The sequence below is a fragment of the Aethalodelphis obliquidens genome, unplaced genomic scaffold, assembly GCF_003676395.1.
Source record: "Aethalodelphis obliquidens isolate GAN/ISIS:26980383/991018 unplaced genomic scaffold, ASM367639v1 scaffold29, whole genome shotgun sequence".
NCBI classification, from domain to species: domain Eukaryota; kingdom Metazoa; phylum Chordata; class Mammalia; order Artiodactyla; family Delphinidae; genus Aethalodelphis; species Aethalodelphis obliquidens.
The window spans coordinates 1,882,977-1,897,800 of record NW_020837973.1 but is presented as its reverse complement, the minus strand read 5'-3'; the positions used below and the strand labels follow the sequence as shown (position 1 = coordinate 1,897,800).

Sequence of the window (14,824 nt, the reverse complement as noted above, 5' to 3'; positions counted from 1 at the left end):
CTGCTTTCCTTTCTAGGCTACACTCTGCCCACCCCCTTGGCCATCCCCCCATCTTTCTGTCTTCCAGAGCCCTTCTCTCTACTCTTAACTTTAATTTTCTAAAATATCTTTACTGTGTGTAGAGGAAAGATGCAGAATTCCATCCAGGGCAAAGGCATCCCTCTCCCCATAGAGGCATGCAGGTGGCCGGTGGCAGCAACGCTATCCTTCCCCTCCAGAGGCCTCTGTGACGGTGCCTCAGCCCTGAGCAGAGCAAGTGGCCATGGGGTGAGCCGCTAACCTGCAGGTCCCAGACGAGGGGCCCAGGGCCCTGTAGGGAGCACCCTGCCCAGGAAGCCTCTCTCTACCTGCCACGCTCTGGACGATGGCCCAAAGACACATAAGTGACAGTCTAAACTGCAAATCCAAGACTTTGTTTATCTTTATATTTTGAAGGGTGGGGGGACGAAGAGAGGAAGAAAGAGACAAAAATGCAAATTTTTGACAACCTGTTTTTTTTTTTTTAAGAAAGCGCTCCTAAATTAGTTCACTATACTTCTGTGACTTCTTTTTAAATGATAACACATACTTTTCTTTTAATTTTCAAAGTGTAAAATATTTCACAGGGTAGGAACGTACAGAGTAAGAGAATCCCACGTAACCATCATTCCAAGTTAATAATCTTTTGTGACGTTTGCAGCAGATGTATTTTTCAGAAATAAAACATGACTAACACAGTGGACTCCCCTCACTCCTCTTCCCAGGCACTCAGTGGGCCTGCAGCAGAGGGGAGACCTTCTTCCCCACAGCATTACTGCAGTCCCCACCCTCATGTGTAAACAGCACACATATTGCTGGTTTTTGTCAAATTCTGTCATCGGCATCAAGCTGTCTGTATCCTTCTTAAAAAAATTATTATTATTTTCCCCGCTCAACTCTATATTCTCAGGACTTATTCATGTTGACACCAGCAAAGCTCTCTTACTCACTTTCATCCCTGGGAACATTCTGTTCCATGGAATATGCCGCAGACTCTGTATCCAGGCCTCTCCTGCCATTTAGGACATTTCCAGCCCTGTACTTTGCAAACAATGCTGCAAGCGCTGTGCTGGGGCCTCCGTGCCCCTGCCTGGCATTTTTCTTGTGGTGGGACAATAGGCAAGGAATCCAGGGTGAGAGGGAGTGGGCATCTCCTGCTCTTTCAGATGTGGCCAAATACCTCCCTAATTCCTTTGGAGCCATTTCAACTAGCACGGCAGGGAGAGCGAGTGTCCTGTCTCTGCACACCCTGGGCCTTGTTTGGTGTCATCCAGCGGGCGTAAAGTGGCATCTTATACACCGTATGGTTTCCCTGTCAAGAGTGAATGTGCGCCTCTGTTAGGTCTCCTCTGTGTGGAGGGTCTGCCTGCATCCCTGACCCATTTCTCCATTGGGTGGCTTGCCTTCACCCGCTGATGTTGGGAACCCTTCCTGATTCTGCAGAGCAGTCTTTGCCATTTAGGTGGCCCGCAAATATCTTCTATCTTCAGCAATTTATTTTCTATCCAACTGAAGTTTTTACTTTTAATGCAGTCAAATGTATCAAACTTTTCTTTCTGCCTTCCTTCCAGTATTAAAAAAAAAAAAAATCCTCTCTTACCCCTGGCTCTGCAACCCAGCTGTGTCAGAGTGTGTGGGAGAGCTTGGGGAGGGCTGGTGCGTGCGCCTGACTACGTGCCGCCGAATCGTGGGCTGGGCGAGCCGTTTGGGCGCACAAAGCGAGAGTTAGCAAAAGGATGTGAAGCGTGGCCCCAGACGAACGCCCTATACGGCCTCGCTTCTCTGATGAAACCAATTGTCAAAACACACTTCCTTCTCCTCCCATATTTTCTTGCGAGCGAGGATCCTACCTGCTCCGGCCGGTCGGAGCGACTCGCGCGGTCTCTGCAGCCCCCTGGGCGCGCTCACACCCGCACTCACGCCCCACGGTGCGCTCCGGAGTGTAGAACGGAGAATGCGAAGCGAGTGACGGAGTAGCTGCCGGAGGGACTGAGGGTGGGGTGGGGAGAGGTGGGGGATGGAGGTGAGCTAAGTTCTTCCACCGACTGTCTTGCAGAAACACTTAAAAGAAAAGGGAAAAGAAAAAACTGACAACTCTTATCTCTTTCCACTTGCCCAGAGCAGCTCCCGCGGCGCGCGGACCTCCCCTGGCAGCGCGCGTGTGCGCGCACACGTGTGTGCGAGTCCACGCCGTGAGCGTGGAGGGCTGAGGACTCTCGAACACTTCTCCTTCCAGACAGCCGCCGATTGCAGGACGAGGGCGCTCGGGTCTTCGCTGCTCCGGAAACGGGTCTGCAGTAACTCGGATCCCTCATCCCGTACCCGGCCCGCGACCCTCCCCCCACCCCTGCACCCGCCATCCAGTTCCCGCTCGGCGCTCCAGGCCCGGGACTCGGACGCCGGCGGGGACCTGGGCGCGGGGCCGCGCGCACGCCTCGCCACTAGGGTCTGCGGTTCCGGGCGGGCGGGGAGGAGGGATGAGCCGAGAGCCAGGGGAGCACGCAGGCCAAGCCTGCAGGATGCTGAGAAATGGCGAGGGAAGGATTCTCGGGGCGCAGCGCAGGAGAAACTTCAGGAAGCGCGTCGGAGGCGGGGCATCTGTGGAGAGGATGGGCACTGTGCTGCCACTAAAGGAAACCGGGAGGGACACGTTAGCGGCCAGGAGACCTCGCAGTCGTTCGAGCTCCGGGGTCGAGCCGCTGGCGGGAGAGCCGGGTCGCCGACTGAGCCCAGAAAGTGCAGAAGAGAGCTCCCTGCGTCCTGGGGCCCCAGCCCGGGTCCCCACCCGCGGCGCTGCCCGCAGGGCCCAGGCTTTCGGGCCAGTTTGAAAACCCCGGGCCGCGTCCCAGCTCGGGGTTCCTGGACAGGAGCGGCGGGGACCCCTGGGCCTGGCGCGGGTTCGCCTACGACTTTGTTTTCCAGACACACGTGGCCACATCAGAAGAGAGTTTGAGAACCTTGGAAATCCAAAGTGTCCATGGAATCGTGAGCGGGCTCAACCCCGCTTGGAAGGCATTTACGTTTCATTTTGACTTAAATTTTGTACAATTTATAGCGACGTGTTTCGGTTTTCCAAAAAAGAATAGAAAAACAAAGGAAAACGCAGAACTCTAGTGCTCTTTCTCCTTGTTTTTGCTGTCACTCGCTCCGCAGTCCCGCCAGGAAGTGCGGGCACAGGGGAACTCGGTTAGGAACACACTGGAAATGAGCCTTATACACTGAAACGACTTGCATTTCACACGTGGCTTTATTCGGGGGAACAACGTAAAATGTGTCTCTTTAATCTTAACTGACCCCCCTCCAAATTTACACGTTCCACAATGCCACCTATTTTCCCACCAAACTCTTACAAACTCCCCGGAAGACAGGGCAAAAGGCGGAAAGAGAGAAAGGTCGAGCGAGACTCAGGTTTTATTGAAATGCTCCAGGGTTATTGTCCTTCTTCCCCGAATCAAACCGACGTGGGAGGAGGCAGGTCGGGAAGCCCGCCGCCCGTCGGTGGCCGGGGACAGCGCCGGGGCCACCGCGATGGGGACGAGGCGGCAGCTGCGGGCCACAGCGCCCCCTCGCCGCCCGCGCGCACGACTTCGGGCCGCGTCGCCGCTCAGCCTGCCCGGCTCCCGGGAGCCCCAGGACGGAGGTGGAGGGCGCCTTGGCCTGCGCCGCCGCCCCTTTCCGGGGAGGACCCGGAGCCCAAGCCCGCGCGCGTTTCTGCCGTTTCCCAGAGCTTGGCCTCCAGGAAACCACAGCTCCTTGAAACGTGCATGTCCACGCCGACTTGTTCCAAAGGCATCGGCCACTGTTGGGACAAGAAACAGTAATGTGACAGTGTTAACAACCACCACACCCGCTTGTTTTCTGAATGCACATCTGGGGCAAAGGGGCGGGGGGGATCCACCGTAAACCTGAAAGCTCACTCCCCAGGTTAATGGTTCCGTGTGAGCGCGCTTTCCGGGCACTTACCCGGTTGGCCCTGCGTGCCGGCCCTTCTCTTTAAATCCAGCTTGGAGGGCAACTGAAAGCAACAGAAGCCAAGCGTACGTCCGGACCGAGACGCTCCACAGGCCTGAACGCCCTCCACGACCGTGAGCGAAGCATCTAGGTCCCTGCTCTCGGAGAGAGGAGGCCTGGCGGCCCGGGGCGCAGCCGAGCGCTCCCCGCGGTGACCCGAGACTCAGTTCCCGCGAATCCAGGCCACAGTCGCAGGCGGCCGCGCTCCCAGCCACCGCGTCGAGCCTCGACACATGCAGCCTGTTCTTTCGATTGAGTTTTTTAAAAGAAGACCCAGCCAACTTTAATCTACGAAAAGGGAAAGTGATTTTAAAAAATCGGAGAGCTTTAAAGCGAAACGGAGTTTATATATCCCCATAACAATGCTGAGCGTAAGTTTTAATGTCTCTGCGTAGGCATTTTAATTTGCTACAGTCACTACTAATAAAAACGGCATGTAGGGCGATTCGACTGTTTAATAGTGCAAGGTAGACGGTTTTTATTAGTAGCAGGCAGCAGTACGGAAAATTCAGATTTCAGTGGAGGAGTATAATTGCTGGGGGATAAAATACACTCAGAGAAGAGACTGTCTTCAGAATCAGCAGCGCCGAGCTAAAGGCAGAGGGAAGTACCAGGCAGCCCTTTCTGGAGATGCACCCTGGGCGAGTCGAGACCCTCCAAAGCCACGTGCACATGTCTGGTTATACACTTAATTGATGTCAAAATCGAGTGTATCGGAGCTTATGCTCCTGTTCCAAACTGGGGATGTTTTTGTAATAATTCGCTGTTTTCTTTTCTGCCCCTGGCAGAGATCAGGCCCAGGAGAGAGATCGAGGGAGGGCGAGGGAGGGCGAGGGGGGGCAGGCCCAAATGCTAATGAGACAACAGCAGGCGCTGGTCTTTGGAAATGGAAATACTCAGGCCAGTCTTCCTTGGAGATAAACATTAGACCTGATTTTTTCATTTAAACTATGTAATTGGAAGCGAACCGAAGGCCTGTAACCTGATCTGCTGCTGTTTACGTTGGTCATCCAACGTGTGTCTGTCTCATTTACGGCCTCTTCCCGGCCGAATACCCTCCCAGGAAGACCACAAATGCCGTGGGTCCTGTCAAAGGCATGCGCCACAGGGCTGCTGGGGCCTCTGGCTCTCTCTCCTTCTCTTTCCTTTTTAACGCTAGGATAATTGATTTAAAATATCTGCCCTGAACTGAATTAGGACGTCCTGCTTGGGGTCACAGCATTGTTGAAACTCCCCTGCTGGGTGCTCACAGAGGCCCAGAGTGTGTGGGAAGTAGTGGGGGAGGGGCGGGGCGGAGGAGGGTGTGTTTGGGGGGGAGGTGGCGAGTGAGGTGTACCGGGAGCGGGCTGGGGTTTGTAGGCAGCGTGGGGGGACAGTAGGGAGCGAGTGGCTTGGGGGCTCGGGCGAGAGGCGACTGGTTAAAGGGCCTGGACCGCACCTGCCGGGAGCCACGCACCCGCAGGCCAAGGAGGGTGGGTTCTGCTCAAGCCCGGCACTGCCGTTTACATCTGGTTCCCTTGGACCTAGAGAAAGACAGACGCACCCTGACTGCCTCGAAGGTTCCGCAGGCGATCAGGCCGCAGACTGGGGCCTCATGGTCCCCGCGCTGCAGCCGCAGCCAGCAGAGCGGCCGCAGGACGCGCGCGCGGCGCCCGCGCGACCGCGACCCGAACGCGATAACTCTGGCCACTCTGAGAGCTGCCCAACCAACAGGGGGCTGCGGGAAGGGGGGGGGCTGCGGGAAGGGGGGGTCTGCGGGCCTAAGCTCCGACCTACCGCGTTCTCCCCCTACAGGTCACCCACCCGAGACGGCCGCCGAGGAAGTGGCACCTGTTGTGTGGGCCACCCCGCCGCATCCGCACACAGCCGACCCCCCGTGGACCTCCTGAGAGCCACCGGTGACCTCCCCCCACCTCCCCCCGTCCCCCAGCCCAGTCGCCAGACGCCCGCTTCCGCTGGCCCGGCCCCCAGAGAAGGTATGGGGAGAAGGGTGTTTTCGAGGGATTGGGGGTCCCAGGGCCCTTTTCCTAGCATCTCGCCGCTGGGCCCTGCGAAGCTCCTCCCGAGTCGCCTGTTACCTGAGCTACCTGTGCCGCCGACTGCGCCGCCCGTGCCACCAGCCTGTCGTTTTCTCGTCCCTTCCCGAGTGACAGCGAGGCTTCACGTCGTGCCAGAGGCGGTCTGTCCAGTGACAATCATTCCCCAGAGTGTTTTACAAAACACATCCGAAAGAGGAGTCAACTTATTAAAACAAAATAAAATAAAACTCTTTGGAGGGGGTGGCGTCTTCCCGGACGAAGCACTGGAGGCGTGGGCTAAAACGCTTCCTACAGCAGAAAGTCCTAACACCCCGGGACCGGCTTGCCACTACGGACTTCGGGGCAGAAAGCTCACCTCAGGGCCCTCCTGGCAGTTCGCAACGAAAGTGCCCCGGATCCGGGTCCCGCAGGGACACGCTGGGCGGCGCGGGGCCGGAGACCACACGCGAGGCCACGCGGGGAGCTTCGCACCGCGCGGCAGGCAGGGTGGACGCAGGAAGGTGGAAGTCAGCGCCACGCACGGCACCCCCAGGAGGACCCGGGCCTCGGGTGCCACACTCCCGCCCCATCACCCGCGGCTCTCGGCCCTGGCACTAGGGTCCTGCGCTCAGCCACCCGGGCGGAGAGGGGGCACGGGCCGTTCGTCCCCCCAAGTGGCAGCCCAGCGGCCTCTGCCGGGTTCTCGCGGGCCGAGCTGGGGGCGGGGCAAGGGAAGGGGGCCAGCGCGGCTGGGTCTGGGGGGCTGGCCGAGGAAGGTGGGAGGGCGGGTGCCGGGAGTCCGCGCGAGTGGGAGGGGGTGCGCACTGCTCGGCCCCGCCAGGCTGCGGGGCCGCGAGCCGCGGGCCGGGTCTGCGCGAGAGGCGACTGCGCCACAAAAGCCTGCGCGTCGCTAACGCCTCCTCCTCCCTCCTTCCTCCCTCCCGCCGCCCGCTCCTCCGCCCCCCTCCCCGGCCCGTCTCCGCCCCTCCCCCGGCCGCGGCCTGGCGGCTTGAGCCGGCAAAGCGGGCGGGGCAGGGGAGGGGCGGGCGCCCGAATATGCAGATGAACTCGTGACGGACAGCTCTGCGTTCCAATGTCCCTCGGAAACTCGAGCGCTCCTTCCTCAACTCCTCACTCCCGAGTCCAGACTCCCCCAAACCCCGACCGCCGGCCTGGCGCGCGGCTGCGCCCACCGGCTCCGCGCTGCCGCTGCCGAGGTCGCCGCCGCCGCCGCCCAGCCGCTCCCCCGGCCCGCGGGCCGCCCGGGCTAGTGAGCAGGCCGGCCTCCCTCGGCCGGCGGTCCCCGCGCCCGCCGCCGCCGCGCCGCGCCCCGGCCGGGCGTGGATGGAGGGCGCCGCGCGCCCTGCCCGCTGTTCGGCGTGACGCGGGCCCGGCGTCCCGCGCCCACCATGTCCTACCCGCAGGGCTACCTGTACCAGGCGCCCGGCTCGCTGGCGCTATACTCGTGCCCGGCGTACGGCGCGTCGGCACTGGCGGCGCCGCGCAGCGAGGAGCTGGCTCGCTCGGCGTCGGGCTCGGCGTTCAGCCCTTACCCGGGCTCCGCGGCCTTCACCGCGCAGGCGGCCACGGGCTTCGGCAGCCCGCTGCAGTACTCGGCCGACGCTGCCGCCGCCGCCGCCGGCTTCCCATCCTACATGGTAACCGCGCGCGGGCGGGCGGGCTGGACGCGGGACGCCGGGCGCGGAGACACTGATCAGGGCGCTGGCGGAGCGGGGCCGGGGATCCGCGAGCTGGGCCGCGGGGAACGTGCCGTGGGAGGTGGCTCTGCAGTCGCCGACTGGGGTCGCCGCGCTGCTGGCGGGACGAGAGGCCAGGACAAGAGGCAGGGCGGTCGGCCGGCGACGTGCTGAGCGCGGGCCGAGACTCGCGCTCCACGCCCTTCCACTCGGCTGCAGGGGTCATTTTCCCCAAGAGCCTGTGAAGTGCGACTCCGCTGGGCTCGGGATGGGATCTGTCCTGGGTGGTCCTTCCTTCAGGCGCCGAAGCTCGGCCAGCAGTCCGGAGCGGGCCGGGGCTCGCTTCTTTCGGCGCGGGGCGCGAGGGTCGGCGCCACTGGGGCCTCCGGGGCGATTACCGAGTGTTTAGCATCTACTTGTAGGGGCTTGGGGTCACTGGGTTGGGGAAGGGAGGGAGCATCGGCAGAGGCTCTGGGGCCCGGCCCGGCCGCCAAGATCTCAGCCTTAATCTGTCCCACAGGCCATGCTTCGGAAAAACGTGTCGGCCGGCGTTTGGCCAGCTAAGTGCCGCCTCGGTCCCTTGCGCACCGAGAGCAGCTCCTGCTTCCCCGACCCGGGGTCGGCCCGCGCTCCTCGGGGTCTGCAGCTGGGCCCGGCCGGGTGTGGCAAAACGCATTTTAGATGATGGAGGCCGTAACGGGGGCTTGTGGCCACCTCCCGCGTTCGGCGGAATTCCAGGGCAGCATTGGAGTTGCTGGGGCCTCGGCGAAGGCTGTAAAAGTCTCGAATTTAAACGTTAAAGGCTGAATTAACATGCTAATTACCACATATTTGAAGAATTCGAAACGGTGACTGGCTTCTGAGTTGCAAATTGGATTTGCCGAGCTTTAGGGCGGTGAATAGCGGAGCGGGGGCTCTGGGGTAGTTTTTTAACCATATAAGGGCGGGGGAGGAGGAGTAGGGGAGGCAGCCGCACTTAACATCCAGAGAAATTTAGATATCAGGAAACTACCTGTGGGCCTGTGTGTGCGTTCGTATTTGTGTACGTCTGTACTGGCGGCCCAGGGGCGTTTGGGGGAAGATGCGTCGTTTTAGGAAAGTGAAATAGTTGGAAATTTTGATAATAAAACCGTATCGCTTTTCTTGATCAACAGCTGGCCTTAAATTACCCGCTGAGTCCTTTTGCTCTGTTGCCTCGGGAAGCGCAGCTCTAGCGTCGGAGGCATCGTGGGAAAGGCGGCCACGGGCGGGCGGAGGGGTCGCCTTGGCGCTGACGCCTGGCAGGTCCCCAAGCGACCCGCTCACCAGGCTCTTGTCGGTTGCAGGGTGCGCCCTACGACGCACACACGACCGGGATGACGGGCGCCATCAGCTACCACCCTTATGGAAGCGCGGCCTACCCGTACCAGCTCAATGACCCGGCCTACCGCAAGAACGCCACGCGGGATGCCACGGCCACGCTCAAGGCCTGGCTCAACGAGCACCGCAAGAACCCCTACCCCACCAAGGGCGAGAAGATCATGCTGGCCATCATCACCAAGATGACCCTCACGCAGGTCTCCACCTGGTTCGCCAACGCGCGCCGGCGCCTCAAGAAGGAGAACAAGATGACGTGGGCCCCCAGGAACAAAAGCGAGGACGAGGACGAGGACGAGGGCGACTCGGCAAGGAGCAAGGAGGAGAGTCCGGACAAGGTGCAGGAGGGCACCGAGACTTCGGTGGAGGACGAAGGTGAGAGGGGCCGAGGCGGGCGCAGTGTCGCGGGGGCTTTCTTCCCAGGCGGGGCGCCAAGGTGAGGTCAGGGAGGATGAGGTCGGGCGGGGGGGCGGGTGCTGCTCGCCCGACGCTCCACGTTCGGGCCTGGAGTCTCGGCCGCCTGGCAGCTCCGGGGCCGAGCAACTCCTCCTCGGTGAGCGCGTCCTGGGAGGTCGCGCTCCCTGGAGGACGCGGCTCGGGTTGGGTCGAAGTGAGGGAGCAGGTGGGGCAGAGAGCCCCCGGGTGCCACAGACCGTGCCCGCGCCCCTGCAGGGATCAGCCTGCACGTCGACTCGCTCACGGATCATTCGTGCTCCGCCGAGTCGGACGGAGAGAAGCTGCCGTGCCGGGCCGAGGACCCCCTGTGTGAGTCGGGCTCGGAGTGCAAGGAGAAGTACGACGACCTGGAGGACGACGAGGACGACGACGAGGAGGGCGAGCGGGACCTGGCGCCGCCCAAGCCCGTGACCTCGTCGCCGCTCACCGGCGTGGAGGCGCCGCTGCTGAGCCCCCCATCCGAGGCCGCGCCCCGCGGGGGCGGCGGCGGCGGCAAGACGCCCCTGGGCAGCCGGACGTCACCGGGCGCGCCGCCGCCCGCCAGCAAGCCCAAGCTGTGGTCTCTGGCCGAGATCGCCACGTCGGACCTCAAGCAGCCGAGCCTGGGCCCGGCCTGCGCGCCGCCGGGGCTGCCAGCGGCCGCCGCGCCCGCCTCGTCAGGGGCGCCGCCGGGCGGCTCGCCCTACCCCGCGTCGCCGCTGCTCGGCCGCCACCTCTACTACACGTCGCCCTTCTACGGCAACTACACAAACTACGGGAACTTGAACGCGGCTCTGCAGGGCCAGGGTCTCCTGCGGTACAACTCGGCGGCCGCGGCCCCCGGAGAGGCGCTGCACGCGGCGCCCAAGGCTGCCAGCGACGCGGGCAAGGCGGGCGCGCACCCGCTGGAACCCCACTACCGGCCCCCCGGCGGCGGCTACGAGCCCAAGAAAGGTAGGCGGCCTGCGGCCCGCGGGGCCCTGGGGGAGGGGGCGCCGGCGGGTCCCCGGTTGGTGAGCACCCTTGAGGAGCCGAGGAAGGGGCCGCGGGACCTGTAGGTCTGGCCGGGGAAGCTTTGTCGCTTACAGGAGAACAGGAAGAAGACAGGACGTCTTTGGACGGTGGTTCTTGGACTGCAAGTTAGAAGTGAAGGGGTGGTGAGGGCAGAAAGGGGGCGGAGGGCCAGGCGATCCTGCCACGCAACGGGACTTGCCCCCTTATAGCTGACTTTTCATTTGATTTATCATTATTACCGTTACTAGTATTCTCGTGACTGTTTTCGTTTGGGCAAACACAGATTGCCCAACATGCAGCTGACAGCTTTCCCCCTGCTGACTGAGCCTACGCTTTCTGTCTTTTCTGTCCCTTTATAGAGTCTCAGCTGAATCTCCTCTTCTGCCTTTGGCTGGAAGGAAACAAAACGTTCTAGTTCTTCCCAGAGGCCTTAGTTTTTAAATCTTCAAAATAGAAAGCGAGAGTCTATTTTCTTTCTCTCCTTTTCTTTATATTGTCTCTGTTGCTCATAATGCAGGCTTGAGCTGATAAGACCTGTAAAAGGAGTCAAGGGGGAGAGAAAATGAGGACGCGGAAACATGACCGAAGTCTGTCTCAGGCAGTGGTGGTGGGGACAGCGGGCTCCCCCAGACTGCTCGCTGGGCGCAGGGGGCAAGGGCATGGCGAGCGTGGGTGTGCAGGCTGGTGGCTGTGCTGCTGTCTGGGAGACTGATGGCTCTGGGGGTGGGTTCTGACTAACTGCCCCCTCCCCTGACAGATGCCAGTGAGGGCTGCACCGTGGTTGGTGGAGGCCTCCAGCCCTACCTATAGAAGGGCCGCACACAGCAATGCAAGTAAGTGGGCTCCCTGGGGTTCCCCCTTACCCCTTGGGGAGCCTCCCCGAACCAGTTGCCCTGTAAACTTGCTTAATGTGTATTTCTTGCTTTTTGGCACGGGGTATGAGGACAGAGCACTGCAATCTTCCCCCTTTTTTTTGTTTTGTTTTGTTTCCCCTTAAGTGGGAGGGGATCCATGCTCTTTTAGAGAGTCCTTTTTCTGCTCAAGTTCTGCTTTACAGAATCACTCCTTTAACTGGAATGTATTTATTGCTGTTGTTTTCTCTTTGGAAAAAATAGATTCTTAAAATCTGGGTATTTGTATGCAATTTGGAACTTTGTTTTTTAACTATGCTAGACCCTTAATAGACACTTGCTTTGATGAGCGAGTGCCCCTGAAACTTGGGGTATCAAACACCTTTATAGATGATCTTCGCAGAGTCAGACTGGAGAGACATAGAAGGACTAGTCTAGCTGTTATCAGGCTTGTCCCTATGTCCAGATGGACTAGGTAGGGCCGTGCAGTTCACCTGGCTGACAGCGGCAACTCAAAAAATACCCAGGCACGATTACTAATCACAGATCTTGGAGATGGGGAAGAGGCAAGGCCATTTCAGATGGACTCCTTTTTAGAATATGATGATGTTGGCATGGGACTGAAGGATTTGGGATGATTTGGTCTTTTCCTTGGTCCACAGGTAGGTGTCACAATTGCTTTGGAAAAAAAGTCAGCAGGCCATTCTCTCTTCCCAAGTTCATAAATATACAGATGTATTAAAAAAAAAAGATCTCTAAATCCGGACCACATCTTGTGCCACTGTAAACGAGGAGGATCCACAGGGCACTGCCAACCCACAGACTCTATCGGAACAGACTTTTGTTGGACATATGTGAATTTGTTGGCATAGTATAGCTTCCCCAATGTATGTGTGACTTTTGAAAACAATCTTTTTTCTCAGGATATCTTGAATTGATCACTTCATTGCCACGGTATATATTCTATAGGTGTGATAGGATTTACTGTAAAGTTTATTTGTAAAAGATGTACACAGTAGAAATAAAACGTGATTATAGAACTTGAGTACTTAAGAAGTGGAAACAAATTTGATATTTATTTTTATAATGATATAAAGCTTCTAGTAATTTATGCAAGTTGTATTGCAATGGAATCTAAACCTTTTGTAAATAAATTCTGCCTGGTTTTTATTTGAACATTGCTGGTTATATAATCTTTGTTGGTTGTTTAACAAGAATTCTTTACTAATTTATATCTTAAATTGTAAATAAAAGCAAACTAGTCTACAACAATGTGGTGTCTGGGGCTCATTTGTCCTGGAAGAGTGATTTGCGTAGGGAGTCCTGGTGATAGTAGCCCCTCTGCCCAGGTGATCTGACCTCAGTCTTTTTAATGAAAATGTGTAAAATAATCTCTCCCTTCTGCTCCTACAAAAAGGCAGATGGAAGAGACGTACACAGTAGGGAGATATGTATGGTTTTAGGTTATTTATGTACACATGCATTGCAAGAAAATTCAGATTTTGCGTTCTGAATATGAAAATGGTTTGTTAGTATACATTTTAAAAGCCTGGCAAGATAAAATGATCTGATATGCCGATGCGTTCGGATCCATTTTATATTTATTTCTGGTATAGGCTTATTGAACCTTCTCAGTAACTAGAGAATTGCGATAACATGGATAATAGTTACACCCTCACCATAAATTATTGAGGGAAATAATTGTTTATCGTAACCTTGAATTATCCAAATTGGCGTAGATTATTCAGATTTATCGGATGGCTTCTTAACTCTCCTTTTCATATAACTCACATTAAACACACGGCGAAAATCTGGGAGGAGCGATTTATTTTCCTTACAGTGACTCTTACCCTTACCCTGCGGGGAAAGAAAAGTTTAAAGAACCTTAGCCTATTGCCTCGTTATTGTGTTACTATCTAATGATAGGACAAGTCTAGAATTTGTAGTCAGGGAACATATCCCCTTTGATTAGTATCATAAAAGCAGCAAAACTGTCACTTTAATTTTCAGCAAAATTATATGGATATCCATATAATATAATTTCAGAAAAGGAATGAACAATCATTTATTTCCTCTCCAAAGATAAATTGAGTGAATATAACTTACGGTTATAAAACAAGAATAATAGCTTTTTAGATTGCCCTTTAATCAATCATACACTTATTTTTCAAGAGGTTCATCTATTTTATTCCATGATTAATAATGTTGCAGCCTGAGAGCATTATTGGATCCCAGCGGGGGTCATCCCGGATGCTTTTAGCTGCTTTGGAATGGTCAGTTGGGGTTCATTATGGGCTGATATTGAACAATTTATAAAATCTTGTCTACACGTCTGCCAGCTCCGATAGGCCGACGTGTCTGAGGATGGGAAATTGCTGGACCAGTTGATATTGACAAACGGAGCTCTCTCCAGTGGCTTTTTGTGCCTTAGAAATTAGTGGCCTCTTGCTGGGGTCTTGTTAGAAAGGGTATTTGAAAGTAATCTTAGACACTTGAGGCAAATCCAGGGGGCTGTGAACTGGTCACAGCGCCACGCCTGTGGGGAGGAACGGTGGGGTCTGACTGCCAACGGAGACGCAGGCCAAGGTTTCGGTTTTCTATTACTTCTCAGGCATTTTGTTGGCTTTGAGTAGATAAGCATTTGGAGGTTAGCAGAAAGCGAATCTCTGGGGGTACACAACTATTTTTTTTCTCCTTCCTGCCTCTCCTAGTAAGAGACCTTGACATGTTTGGATCTGAGCTATCTCTTGGCAACAGGGAAGATTTTTCACGTGGGCAGCCTGGTTACTCTGTGGCAGCATGTCTGGAAGAAAACAAATTCGAGTCTGTGGACATAAAAGTGAGGCGGGAGCTCCTTTGCCTGTTTTTGTCTTAGATGAAAGCTTTGTAGAATTACTGTGAAGATAATGATTTCCCCTCCAGATAGCATTTGACATTGCCATACGAAGGCGTTAAGTAGTTTTGCTTTTATTAATATTAGCTATATTTTCTAAATCAGCAGGGAATGCAGTGCACATGGCAGCAATATCTGCTATATGCAGTATTATAATTTGAATATTTGAAGACTTCAGTGAAAAGTATGAAAGTTAACAATATTCAACAAATTAAGCACTGAAAGACCATGTCCCCAGTGAATATACACACTGAGGGCACTCCATCTCTTAAAGAAGTGTGGAGTGGAGAAGTAGGAAACCCAGGCAAAAATTGGTCTCCTTGCACATGTTCAGAAATTGAAGCCTGGATAAAAGCTGTCTCCCTTTGGAACTGAAGATTGTTTTACCTGCACATGTGATCCCTTCCCTACACACACACACACACACACACACACACACACACACACACACAGACACACACACACACACACACACCAGCCCTCCGCTCAGGGACAACGCATACCTTTCAATGGGTGAAAACTCAAAGCAGC

General features: G+C 56.4%; 2 protein-coding genes across 2 annotated transcripts; one reads left to right on the top strand and one right to left on the bottom strand.

The window, feature by feature from the left end:
* Positions 1 to 3,410: 3,410 nt before the first annotated feature.
* LOC113630181 (uncharacterized) lies at positions 3,411 to 7,458 on the bottom strand. Its single transcript, XM_027125372.1, has 5 exons — positions 7,332 to 7,458; positions 6,108 to 6,167; positions 5,486 to 5,552; positions 3,982 to 4,317; positions 3,411 to 3,817 (listed from the first exon to the last, which is right to left on the bottom strand). The coding sequence occupies exons 1-5, from the start codon at positions 7,456 to 7,458 to the stop codon at positions 3,430 to 3,432; spliced, it is 978 nt and encodes a 325-aa protein (XP_026981173.1). The 3' UTR covers positions 3,411 to 3,429.
* IRX2 (iroquois homeobox 2) lies at positions 7,009 to 12,672 on the top strand. The gene is made up of 5 exons (XM_027125468.1): positions 7,009 to 7,705; positions 9,070 to 9,475; positions 9,773 to 10,489; positions 11,307 to 11,382; positions 12,063 to 12,672. The coding sequence occupies exons 1-4, from the start codon at positions 7,457 to 7,459 to the stop codon at positions 11,357 to 11,359; spliced, it is 1,425 nt and encodes a 474-aa protein (XP_026981269.1). The 5' UTR covers positions 7,009 to 7,456; the 3' UTR covers positions 11,360 to 11,382; positions 12,063 to 12,672.
* Positions 12,673 to 14,824: the final 2,152 nt, after the last annotated feature.

Coding starts and splice junctions, on each gene's coding strand:
- IRX2 (XM_027125468.1), top strand. CDS start 7,457: ATGTCCTACCCGCAGGGCTACCTGTACCAGGCGCCCGGCTCGCTGGCG. Junction 9,476..9,772: donor GACTTCGGTGGAGGACGAAG/GTGAGAGGGGCC, acceptor GCGCCCCTGCAG/GGATCAGCCTGCACGTCGAC. Junction 10,490..11,306: donor CGGCTACGAGCCCAAGAAAG/GTAGGCGGCCTG, acceptor CTCCCCTGACAG/ATGCCAGTGAGGGCTGCACC.
- LOC113630181 (XM_027125372.1), bottom strand. CDS start 7,458: ATGGTGGGCGCGGGACGCCGGGCCCGCGTCACGCCGAACAGCGGGCAG. Junction 6,168..7,331: donor GGGACCGCCGGCCGAGGGAG/GCCGGCCTGCTC, acceptor TCACTCGGGAAG/GGACGAGAAAACGACAGGCT. Junction 5,553..6,107: donor CGGCGGCACAGGTAGCTCAG/GTAACAGGCGAC, acceptor GTCTTTCTCTAG/GTCCAAGGGAACCAGATGTA.